General features: G+C 40.9%; 1 protein-coding gene across 1 annotated transcript in view; it reads left to right on the top strand.

Annotated features, from left to right (window-relative positions):
* The first annotated feature begins 1,905 nt into the window (after positions 1-1,905).
* kcnc4 (potassium voltage-gated channel, Shaw-related subfamily, member 4) overlaps positions 1,906-13,059 on the top strand; it is a 47,401-nt gene continuing 36,247 nt past the window's right edge. The window contains exons 1-2 of the mRNA XM_007232973.4: positions 1,906-2,121; positions 3,929-5,026. Of these exons, the coding sequence (XP_007233035.2) occupies positions 4,349-5,026 (678 nt within the window). The 5' untranslated portion in view covers positions 1,906-2,121; positions 3,929-4,348. The remainder of the gene's footprint in view (positions 2,122-3,928; positions 5,027-13,059) is intronic.

The following is a 13,059-nucleotide window of genomic DNA, read 5'->3' as shown; positions in this document are numbered from 1 at the left end:
GTACACTGGAGTTCTCCTTTAAGGAGAGGTGGAAACTGGTGATTGGTCAATGAAAAGGTGATAAAAAAGAGGCTCCTTTCATTTCTATGGTGTTCTATTAAATTTATTTAAATTGTATTAAAAGTGTATAAAAAAGTATAAGGAAGCGTTCAGCTTCTTTCAAAAAATAGCACCTCACAACTTATACAGATGTCAAAATCAATACTTCTATATACATACTGCTTTTGGCACATACAGTGTTGTGCAAAACATATTTATCTAATTAACATTAAGGTCTGTACAGTGAGGTGGTCAGTCTTCCCAATATTTTGCTGATGTTCTTTTTAACACCTTCTCAATTAGCACCACATCCTTTCAGATCTACAGCACTGAGTTTCCTTCTCATCATGGAGAAATGAACTGAAACACCTGCGGATTTTTCCTAACTAAAGCCAGAGTGGAAAGTCTCTTCCTCTCATCTTCTCAAAGATGAAAGCTTACAGTGCTGTTTATCTGATTGGAGCAGTTCTAGTGGTTAGCACTGTTGCTAGGGTCTGGAATGTTTTCTTATTATTATTTTATTATGCTAATAAATTATCTTTTGTCTTTCTGAAGAATCCCTCCTTTGACTGGCAATTAAATTAAATTAAAGGTCATTATATTTTTCAAAGGACCACCAAAGAGCAGGTGTGTATAAGGAGAGTCTAATAGAGTGAAGGACAGTGAGTGATTAAACACAGTGTTTAAAAACTCCAGCAGCACTGCTGTATCTGATCCACTGTACCAGCACAACACACACTCTAACACACTAATCACCACCATGCCACAGCAGTCACTGCAGTGGCTGTGCAGGGGGATAATTAAGTATGCAGAGAAACAAATTGTTCTAACTAGAATAAATAAAAAAAGTAATGATCTCAAATTAACATTGCCAATGTTTAAGTAGAGAGTAAAGAGTGATGAATGAGCATACACAGGGTAACTGAATCATGTAAGATAATCCCGGCCATTGCATATTTCACATTTTATTGCAACAAGATGAGCAAGTATTTTGTTTCTGTTGCTTGATTATTAAATTCTTCTAGTAACTTTAACCCTTTCAAACCACAGCTTTTATGCACTGTCCTCTGTAGGGGACAACAGGATGAGTTACTTTCAGTATTACTCATTTCCATGCAGAAAAAAAAAAAAAAAAAAAAAAAATATATATATATATATATATATATATATATATATATATATATATATATATATATATATATACCTTAAAAGTTTTTTTTTATTTTACCAAATAAAAAATCTTTGGAATATAATCAAGAGGAAGATGGATGATCGCAAGCCATCAAACCAAACTGAACTGCTTATATTTTTGCACCAGGCCTGAGACATAATTTATCCAAAAGCATTGCATAAGACTGGCAGAGGAGAACATGCCAAGATGCATGAAAACTATAATTAAAAAAACAGGGTTATTCCACCAAATATTGATTTCTGGACTCTTAAAACTTTAAGAATATGAACTTGTTTTCTTTGCATTATTTGAGGTCTGAAAGCTCTAATTTTTTTCTGCAAAAAATGATTTTAAATGACAACATTTGTATTTGGAATCCGGGAGTTTATAGAATAAAACAACAATGTTCATTTTACTCAAACAAATACCTATATATAGCAAAAACAGAGAAATAATAATTAACAATAATAATAATAATAATAATAATAATAATAATAATAATAATAATAATAATAATAATAATAATAAAATAATTACGTACTGTCTTATTTATTAGTTTATTACTAATTTAATAGCTGAAATCCACAGCCAGTAATTGTGCTCTCTCTCTCTCTCTCTCTCTCTCTCTCTCTCTCTCTCAGGCTGTGGTAATGAAGGGGTTAAGGAGCTGATCCGTCCCCCCGGGTGTTGGTTGGGTCGGCTGGCTGGGCTGAGCTGAGCTGAGGGAGGAGATACTTCAGGAGATGCAACAGATCTTTCCCAACAAACTGCACTGCCACCATCTCTCCATCTCTCCCTCTCTCTTCCTCCGCCAGCTTTCTCTCCATCAGGATGGATTTCTCTTAATGGTGCTGAAGGGGTGCTGTCACTGGGTTGTCAGAGGAGCTGAGGGAGATGCGCGCGCGGTTGAGGTAAGAAAGAGAGAGAGTGTTTTGTGAAGTTGGGTGGAAGCTCTGAATATACTGTAGATTAAAGCTGATTTCTGATGTATTGCGAGACATCCATGCTGAAAAAACAACAGTATAAAAGACCAGCTTTTGTTAGTAATTGTTTTTTGATGGGTTAAGTGGTTAAAAAGCTGCTAATTCAGACGAAAACAGACTCTATGTATAGTTTTGTAGATTAAATGGTTAACTAGTTCTAAACCAGAATAGTGTAATGTTGAGTTTTTATTTTGGTCATATTTTAAATCCATTGAATTTAATTTTCTTAACCTGCTTAGTTTTGCTGTTCATGCTGTTCAACTCACTTGTTGATGCAGGTCATACCCAGCTGGCATTTCAATGTTGAATCAACGTTGAATTTAGTGTTGATTTTTATTTTGTTTTAACGTCATATGTTTAACCTTTAATAAACCATAGCTCACTAAAATAAAATAAAAATCCTCTGGTTAACAGAGTGTTAACAATAAACTATACACTTACAGGGTTTGGACAATGAAACTGAAACACCTGGTTTTAGAGCACAATAATTGATTGTGGTGACGGACAGTTCTGGTGGAAACAGGAGAGTTGAGGTGCACATTGAATTCTGCCGTGATTTGATCAGCCGTGGTTTTATGTTTTTTGGATACAATCCGGGTTAGCACCCGAACATCCCTTTCAGACAGCTTCCTCTTACAGCGTCCACAGTTAATCCTGTTAGATGTGGTTGGTCCTTCTTGGTGGTAAGCTGACATTACCCTGGATACCGTGGCTCTTGATACATCACAAAGACTTGCTGTCTTGGTCACAGATGCGGCAACAAGACGTGCACCAACAATTTGTCCTCTTTTGAACTCTGGTATGTCACCCATAATGTTGTGTGCATTGCAATATTATGCGTAAAACTGTCAACGTAGAACAGTCAACTGGCTTGGTGATGCTATCAAACTTACTTGGTCTTGCTGATCATCCAGCTTTGTCAAGCTTAGTTTTACTGGTTATCTAGCTTGTTCTGATTAATCATGCCAGTAAACCAGCTCTTGATCATAATAATGTGTATGATAAATTTGATTTTAGCTTATCAGCTTGCTTGGTACTGCTGGTCATCAAGGAGCTTGGTCTTATTAGTTGACCAGCTTTGTTAGGTTGACCATGCTTGTAGATCACCTAAACTATCAAAGTCAAATAAAAAAATAGATACTTCATGTGAGTCAAAAAAATTGCTGATCAACCAATTTAACCAGTATGAGTAGAGTTGGGACAAAATACTATTATAGCGATACGTTGTATTAGTTTTGTTTGCGGTATATTATCGATACGTGGTGTTCAATAGGCTTATAGGCACTTTAAACTCACTAAAACTCACCCCCAATTTGATTTAGTAAAGTTACTGCTTCATTACTCCATGTGGTGGCGCTAATCTTAGTAAAAGGTTTGTCAAATTCTGCGAAACTGACACACACAAAATAAAAAAACATAATTCCTGGTATTTGCATGTTTAGGAGTATTTTATCCTCTTCAGTAACACAGATCTTGGGAAGTATGGTAGAGAAATGTCTTATATATTCTATAGGTATTATATTGGGATATTATTGGTGTCTAGGGCAATGTATCGTGAAAATATAATATAGTATCGTGAGATGCCCTGTGATTCCCACCTCTAGTCATAGTAGTTGTCTGTACTGGTCAAAATCTTAGCTGGTCAACGAGCTTAACTAGTTTGCCATGCTGTTTTTTTTTTAAGAAGGTATATCTTCAATTTTTTGATGCTCACTCATGTCTGTACTCTCTTTAGGGTCCATTAAACTGAATGACGAGGCTTAAGGTGTGCTGAAGGTGGTGAAAACCTTGATGGACTTTTGATGCGCAAACCTGCTGGAAGTACTGGAAGGACAGCTATTTGTGCTCTTTGTTTAGAAGAACAGTTGGCCGTACCTGTCCCCATAACTGCCCAGCCCTTCAATCCTCTGGTTTGTTTCAGTTTGGTTAGGTTTGATTGCAGCAGTTGACTCTGGAGCAGCATCAAGTTTGTGGATTGAGGTTTGTAAAGCACCCAAGTAGCCTGTAAAGCACCCAAGTGGTCGCAGAACTAGTTGCACCATGCTGACGCTCATTACGGCGTGTCCACCACGTGGCTCTTCTGGCTCACGCAGATGATAGACGTTGGTAAGCGCACCAGTTTCGCCATCGGCCATCGGCCCGCCCCTCCAAATCTATGATCAGCTCGGTGTGTGTTTCGTCGTACCGCGGACGCAAGTCGGGCAATAAACCTCCTTCCAAAACATGTCTGAAGGAAGAGATGGCCAGGGCCGAGGACTCGGACAAGATCATCCTCAACGTGGGCGGAACGCGCCATGAGACCTACAAGAGCACCCTTAGGAGCCTGCCGGGCACGCGACTTGCGTGGCTTGCTGACCCGGACGTGCGGAGTGGGGACAGCTTGGGAGCACGTGCCGCATCCGCCACTACAACCACCACTACCACCTCAACCACCACCACAACCCCTGCCACTGTCATCAGCACCACGACCACCACCAACGAGTACTTCTTCGATCGCCATCCGGCGATCTTCGCCTATGTGCTCAACTACTACCGCACGGGTAAGCTGCACTGCCCGGCCGACGTGTGCGGCCCACTCTTCGAGGAGGAGCTCGCCTTCTGGGGCATCGATGAGACGGACGTGGAGCCGTGCTGCTGGATGACCTACAGGCAGCATCGTGACGCAGAGGAGGCCCTGGACATCTTTGAGCCGCCTGAGCCCGACACGGACCCTGACGACGATGAGCGCCTGGGTATTGAGGACGCACCTGAGCGTACGCGTGGTCGCTTCACCTCCTGCCAGCCCAAGATATGGGCTCTCTTCGAGGACCCCTACAGCTCCCGAGCCGCCAGGGTAAGCTCAAGATTGAAGCTAAACTGTAAGCAACAGGTGTGCTTGTTGCATAGTACACTAATAACTAACTAATAACCCAGATAACATGTCATATAGGTTCTGTATGAGTAGCTCAACTGGCAGCGAGAAAGTGTTGTCAATGTCAATCGATGTCAGTAATGAGAACAGGAGGGGTTAAACATGAACCCCATCTGGGTTGTACCCTAAACATGAAGCCTAGACAGGACCCATGCAAGATTAAAGTGAAGCCCATTTGGTTCCCAGTAACTAAAGAACTAAAGTACAAACAGAGCCTAGAGGTGGGCAATATAACAATATTAATACATTTTATCACATTGTGATGTGAATTTTCCTATCATATTGACAGGATACTCCCTTAAAGGAGAAGTAAAACATGATAAAAAGTGCTTACCTTTGTTGAATAGCCCACCAGCGCTCTCCCACAGCTTTCTGAGATTCAGTCATTTTGTGCTTTTTGCCCAGCACTCTGTTCAGATTATATTGAAATCTGTAATATAATAATGCACAGATTTATATTGCACTGATACAGACTCTGTGCTCAGATAGTGTCACAGGTATTCATACGCCTGAGAGAGAGAGAGAGATTAAGAGAGAAAGAGAGACAGAGAGAGACATGGAGAGAAAGAGAGATAGAAAGATAAAGAAAGACAGAGAGAGACAGAGAAAGACAGAAAGAAAAAGAGAGAGACAGAGAGAGACAGAAAGAAAAAGAGACAGATACAAAGAGAGAGACAGAGAGAGCTGATGAGAGAGAGCGAGAGAGAAAAATTGGGTGAAATACAGAAAGAGAGACAGAGAGAAAACATAGAGAAAAAAGAGACAGAGAGAGAGAAAGTGGGTGGGATACAGAAAGAGAGGCAGATAGAAAAGGAGAGTGACAGAGAGAGACAGAAAGAAAAGAGAGAGAGAGACAGAGAGTGGATGAGAAAGAGAGAGAGAAAGCGTGTGAGATACAGAAAGAGAGAGACGGAGAGAGCAGATAAAAGAGAGAGTGAAAATGGGTGAGGTACAAAAAGCGAGGGAGAGAAAGAAAAAGAGAGACAGAGAGATACAGAAAAAAGAGAAAGACAGAGAGAGAGACAAAGAGAGAGAAAGTGGGTGAAATACAGTAAGAGAGACAGAGAGAAAAGAGAGAGAAAAAGAGACAGAGAGAGAGACAAAGAGAGAGAAAGTGGGTGGGATACAGAAAGAGAGGCAGATAGAAAAGGAGAGTGACAGAAAGAAAATAGAGGGCGAGAGACAGCGAGAGCAGATGAGAAAGAGAGAGAGAAAGCGGGTGAGATACAGAAAGAGAGAGAGCGGATAAAAGAGAGTGAAAATGGGTGAGGTACAAAAAGCGAGGGAGAGAGAGAGTGACAGAAAGAAAAAGAGAGACAGAAAGAAAAAGAGAGACAGAGAGATACAGAAAAAAGAGAAAGAGAGACAAAGATATACTGAAAGAGAGAAAAAGAGACAGAGAGATACTGAAAAAGAGAAAGAGAGACAGAGAGATACAGAAAAAGAGAAAGAGACAGAGAGATATAGAAAGAGAGACAGAGAGATACAGAAAGAGAGAAAGAGAGACATAGAGATACAGAAAGAGAGATACAGAAAGAGAGAAAGAGAGACAGAGATACAGAAAGAGAGATGCAGAAAGAGAGAAAGAGAGACAGAGATACAGAAAGAGAGATACAGAAAGAGAGAAAGGGAGACAGAGACACAGAAAGAGAGATACAGAAAGAGAGACATAGAGATACAGAAAGAGAGAAAGAGAGACAGAGATACAGAAAGAGAGATGCAGAAAGAGAGAAAGAGAGACAGAGATACAGAAAGAGAGATACAGAAAGAGAGACAGAGAGATACAGAAAGAGAGACATAGAGATACAGAAAGAGAGATACAGAAAGAGAGACATAGAGATACAGAAAGAGAGAAAGAGAGACAGAGATACAGAAAGAGAGATACAGAAAGAGAGAAAGGGAGACAGAGAGATAAAGAAAGAGAGAAAGAGAGACAGAGACACAGAAAGAGAGACAGAGAGATACAGAAAGAGAGACATAGAGATACAGAAAGAGAGATACAGAAAGAGAGATACAGAAAGAGAGACATAGAGATACAGAAAGAGAGAAAGAGAGATACAAAAAGAGAGAAAGAGAGACAGAGAAATAAAGAAAGAGAGACATAGAGATACAGAAAGAGATACAGAAAGAGAGAAAGAGAGACATAGAGATACAGAAAGAGAGAAAGAGAGATACAGAAAGAGAGAAAATGAGACAGAGTGATAAAGAAAGAGAGAAAGAGAGACATAGAGATACAGAAAGAGAGATACAGAAAGAGAGAAAGAGAGACAGAGATACAGAAAGAGAGAGAGAGAGAATAAGAGAAAGAAAGGAGGAAAGACAGGGAGGATAAGATAGAGAGAGCAGATGAGATAGAAAGAGAGAGAGAGAGAGAGAGAGAGAACAGGTGAGATAGGTGCAGTAATGTCTGTACGTGTCTGTGCTGACACCCCCCAGTCTATCAGATTGAGACGAGACAGAGCTGTCACACACAGTGGGCTGTGAACTCACTGCTGGTTTGATGGGAATCACTGTCACTGTCTCTCACTACACTTTCTCTACTTTATTTTTCTGTATAACATCACTGCTGTACGCTCTGTACACTGTTCTTTAAAGTGAAGTTTAACATTCTTCTATATGTGTAATATATGTGTAATAATGTGTTTATTTAGAGTAAATCTATTGTATGTAGGCCTGTCGTGATAATTATGTTATCAGCATATCGTATAAAACTTTTTTTACGCGCAATTATTTTTGCAGATGTCGGTAACAGCCATTAGGTTTCCCCGTAGGTTTGTTTACATGAAAAAGAACCACATCAGTGTCCCAGTATGGTTGTACTTTATTTGTTTTATTAATGTGGGATATTAAAATATTCGAAGCCCAATGTTTGTTCTTAATAATACAAAGTTCATTTCAGGTTAAAATGGCGTAATAGTATTATGTATATTATAAAAAAATATTATTATATTATTTTCTATGGTGGTCCTTTAAAATTACAATATTATTGTTTATCACAATCATTTTTGGGACAATATATCATCCTGAAAATGTATCGAAAAGTTATCGTAACAGGCCTAATTGTGTGCAGAATGTATTTTCACACAGTGGAAACAACTATGCTACGACACAAAAAATTACTTTATATTGATAATAAGGTACATGTAATTTGTTACTGTATTTAAGTAGTTTTTCAATTTTTTTTTTTTATGGAAGCATTTCCATAAAGCATTTGCATAGGGGTGGGCAATATTATATCGTATACAATATATCGTGACACAGAAATATCATGATATTAAAAATCCATATCGTGATAATAGGGCTGTTCTGTCTTAAAAGTAGCCTATTATTTACTGTGAAGCTTTAGGTTTATTTATTGTATAATTGGTTTAGTTTGCAGTTTATATGCATGCACTAAATATTCTGCAGTATTATTTGCTGCATTATATTATTTTATGCTATATTATATATTTAGCCACATTATGATTATACTGTTGTACTATTATACCATATTCCTGAAATTAATTAATTATTTTTCTGTTTTCCTACATCGTCAAGTATATCGTTATCGCAAAAATACCCTGAAATATCGTGATATTATTTTAGAGCAATATCGCCCACCCCTAATTTCCATTACATTTTTTTTTACTGTTTAGTAGATTTTGTCAAATCTAAAATGTATTGTGTATTGTTACACAGTGTTTGTATGAAGTTTAAACAGCCATGCTGTGACACAAAAGATACCCACATTATATATCAATATAAATATATACATTTCACAGTTCATTACTGTAATATACTGTGATGTTTCTTCAGCCTCATACACAGACAGTGCAGTCAGACACTGGTCATCTTCTCAGTTCCAAGAATACCAAGTGATACCAGGAATATCTTACCTACCACAGTCTCCCTCTCTTAAATGAACATCAGTCATGAATAATATTACAGCTACTATTTTAGGACTCAGCGAGGGGGCAGGTGCCATTTCTGCTGCTTCTTATGAAGCTATTTCTTATGCATTAGTGTAATTGTGTGTAAAATTGGCATCACCATTTTGGCTTATTTCGTCTTTTTTTTTGTCCCAGCATCCGATTTCCCGTGGGCTGTTAGCATGCTCCACTGTTTGCCTGCATTTCTGTTATTTTTTATATCTAATGGATTCTGGTCATAGACAGTGAGCAGACTGAGGCAAATTTCATGCTTAGATTCAGTTGCATCAAATTGCATTGCATTCATGTGAGCCGGCGCATAAAAGACAAAGAGAATTAGACCCGGCTCGGCTCAGAAAGCTTTTTATTGAGCATCCAAATGGATTGTACTACTGACAGTTTGACATTTTGGATAACCTGTTTTAAACAGGAAATATCTTTCCCCTGAATGAAAACCGGTAATTGAAATAATGGATCTCTCTCTTTTTTATTTATTCGTTTATTTATAAACAGCTCTGAAAAAAAAATGAGATCACTTAAAAATTATGTTTCTTTGATTTTACCAAATTGAAAACCTCTGGAGTATAATCAAGAGGAAGATGGATGATCACAAGCCATCAAACCAAACTGAACTGCTTAAATTTTTGCACCAGGAGTAAAGGCATAAAGTTATCTAAAAGCAGTGTGTAAGACTGGTGGAGGAGAACATGCCAAGATGCATGAAAACTGTGATTAAAAACCAGGGATATTCCACCAAATATTGATTTCTGAACTCTTAAAACTTTATGAATATGAACTTGTTTTCTTTGTATTATTTGAGGTCTGAAAGCTCTACATATGTTTCGTTATTTCAGCCATTTCTCATTTTCTGCAAATAAATGCTCTAAATAATAATATTTTATTTGGAATTTGGGAGAAATGTTGTCTGTAGTTCAAAAGAATAAAACAATAATGTTCATTTTACTCAAACATAAACCTATAAATAGCAAAATCAGAGAAACTGATTCAGAAACTGAAGTGGTCTCTTTATTTTTTTTTTCCAGAGCTGTATGCATTTTTTTAAAGAAGAGTTTCTCTTTAAATTACTAGATTTATTACTTTACATTTTACAGATTAATGCTTAAGAACTGGAAATCTTGGAGTACTTCACTACTAGTTACACTGTTATTACATGGATTGTTACTGTGTAACTACACAGTTATTAGAGACACGTATAATAAGGTGGGACCAAATTACCGAATTTTTCACACTATAAGGCGGAGCGGATTATAAGTCGCATTTTAAGAGACACTAAAAGGAACTTTTAATTCAGCAGGTCTCTCTGCTGGGTGGTGGTGGGGGGTAACAAACTAAGTTTAGTAATGCTAAGCTAAGTAAACAAAACTGTATTAAAAAATACATTTCTTTTAAAGTCAAACAAGCGCTGAATGTTAATTTACACAGATTTCTCTCCTGAAAACTGTTTATTTGAGTGATTAAAGTGCTTCGGTTTGTCTATAGTAAGCTTAGATTCCTGAATTTCTCCAATACTAAGACTTAAAAAGGGCACTGACGAATTTTGAGAAATTTAACCCTTGTGTGGTGTTCAGGTCTGTGGGACCTGTTTTTATTTTTCATCAAATGATACTAAAAAATATTTTTTCTAACTCCAACTCATTGGCATTGGCTCATTTTTTGTGAAAAACATATATCAAAACACATTTTCGATAAACACACACTGTACACCCCCCCTACACATTTATATTACATACAGTTTGTTTGGCCAAGGGCTAATAAACATTGCTTCATTTGTAAATTTGAAACTAAACAGATTTTCTACTCATATCTTGAGTTTAATTCATTTTCTTTTACATTTTATTAAAAAACTAATAAAAAAAGTGTCACGAATGACCCAGGCAGGGAGACGAGGAGGCGGACACAGGTGCAGGTAGGGACGAAATAAATAAATAATTTATTAAATAAATAACAAAGAAACAAGGAAACAAGCAACAAGTAAACATGTAACAAAGAAACACAAATAACCAATAACAAACTAGAGATAATAATAAAGATAAACAAACAGGGAATATATACAAGGAGCTAAACTAGGAATAAACACAAAGAAGGGGTATGTACAAGGAACTAAGGAACACGGAGTAAAACAAGAGACTAGAAAAACCAAACAAGAAATAAACAAAACTAAACAGGGCAGGGATATATTATACAAGGGATAAACTAGAAACAAAACACTAAGCAGAGGATTGGGAAACGAGGAAATAAACAAGAAACTAGAAAACATATACAAGAGATTAACTGAGGAAAACACGGGCAAAGACTAGGGCTATGGAACACGGAAGAACACGGAGAGACAAAACAACAGGGGAAGGTGCAAAGACCGACAGAGGACAAGTAACAGAGGAAGTCTATATAAGGAAACAAGAAACACTCTAGGATTGGAAACACCTGGGGAAGGGGCGGAGCTACAAATGAGACACAGGTGGAAATCTACTAAGACGGGAGACACAGGGGAGCACAGGTCACGTGGGGAAGACACACAGAGACACGAGACAGGGCTAAGACCTGACAGAAGCCTCCCCCTAAACGCGCAGCTCCCGAGGCGCGTAAATACGAACCCCGGGGGCTGGCGGCGGGGAGAGGCCGGGGAAAACAAGAGAGGAAACCGGGGACTGAAACGGAGACAGGACAGAGGACAGAGACTGGACGGGAGACTGAACGGGGAACTGAACAGGAGACGGAGACTGGACGGGGAACTGGACAGGAGACGGAGACTGTATGGGGAACGGAGACTGGACAGGGAACTGGACGGTGGACGGAGACTGGACAGGAGACTGGACGGGGAACTGGACAGGGAACTGGACGGTGGACGGAGACTGGACAGGACACTGGACAGGGGACGGAGATTGAACAGGAGACTGGACGGGACTGGACAAGGGAACAGGGACGAGGACATTAACAGGGACAGAAACGAACACTGTAACCGGAACGGGAACAGAGACAGAGACAGACACGGGTACAGGGACGTAAACAGAGACAGGGACCAAAACAGGGAGAGACATGGGGACCAGAAACACGGGTGGGTGCCCAGGACTGGCCAATGTCTGAGGGGAAGTCCAAGGAGCCAGCCTGGGCACAGTACTGAGGACAAAGTCAGGGGACCTCGGTGCCTGCCTGGGTACGTGGGACCTGGGGCCAAACAAAGTTCTGGGAGCAGGAACCGGTGGGGTAGTGACTCTGGCAGCGGGAGCTGGTGCTGGCGGCGCGGCGACTCTGGCAGCGGGAGCTGGTGCTGGCGGCGCGGCGACTCTGGCAGCGGGAGCTGGTGCTGGCGGCGCGGCGACTCTGGCAGCGGGAGCTGGTGCTGGCGGCGCGGCGACTCTGGCAGCAGGAGCTGGTGCTGGCGGCGCGGCGACTCTGGCAGCGGGAGCTGGTGCTGGCGGCGCGGCGACTCTGGCAGCGGGAGCTGGTGCTGGCGGCGCGGCGACTCTGGCAGCGGGAGCTGGTGCTGGCGGCGCGGCGACTCCGGCAGCGGGAGCTGGTGCTGGCGGCGCGGCGACTCCGGCAGCGGGAGCTGGTGCTGGCGGCGCGGCGACTCTGGCAGCGGGAGCTGGTGCTGGCGGCGCGGCGACTCTGGCAGCGGGAGCTGGTGCTGGCGGCGCGGCGACTCTGGCAGCGGGAGCTGGTGCTGGCACGGAGACTTGGGCAGCTGGCTCTGGCACGGAGACTTGGGCAGCTGGCTCTGGCACGGAGACTTGGGCAGTTGGCTCTGGCACGGAGACTTGGGCAGCTGGCTCTGGCACGGAGACTTGGGCAGTTGGCTCTGGCACGGAGACTTGGGCAGCTGGCTCTGGCACGGAGACTGGAACTGCTGGAGCAGACACTGAGACTGGAACAGCTGGAGCAGACTTGAAGGCTTGAACAGCTGGAGCAGACTTGAAGGCTTGAACAGCTGGAGCAGACTTGAAGGCTTGAACAGCTGGAGCAGACTTGAAGGCTTGAACAGCTGGAGCAGACTTGAAGGCTTGAACAGCTGGAGCAGACTTGAAGGCT

The sequence above is a fragment of the Astyanax mexicanus genome, chromosome 12 (assembly GCF_023375975.1).
Source record: "Astyanax mexicanus isolate ESR-SI-001 chromosome 12, AstMex3_surface, whole genome shotgun sequence".
NCBI lineage: Eukaryota > Metazoa > Chordata > Actinopteri > Characiformes > Acestrorhamphidae > Astyanax > Astyanax mexicanus.
Note: the sequence above shows the minus strand (reverse complement) of the source record. Positions and strands in the feature narration are given on the sequence as shown.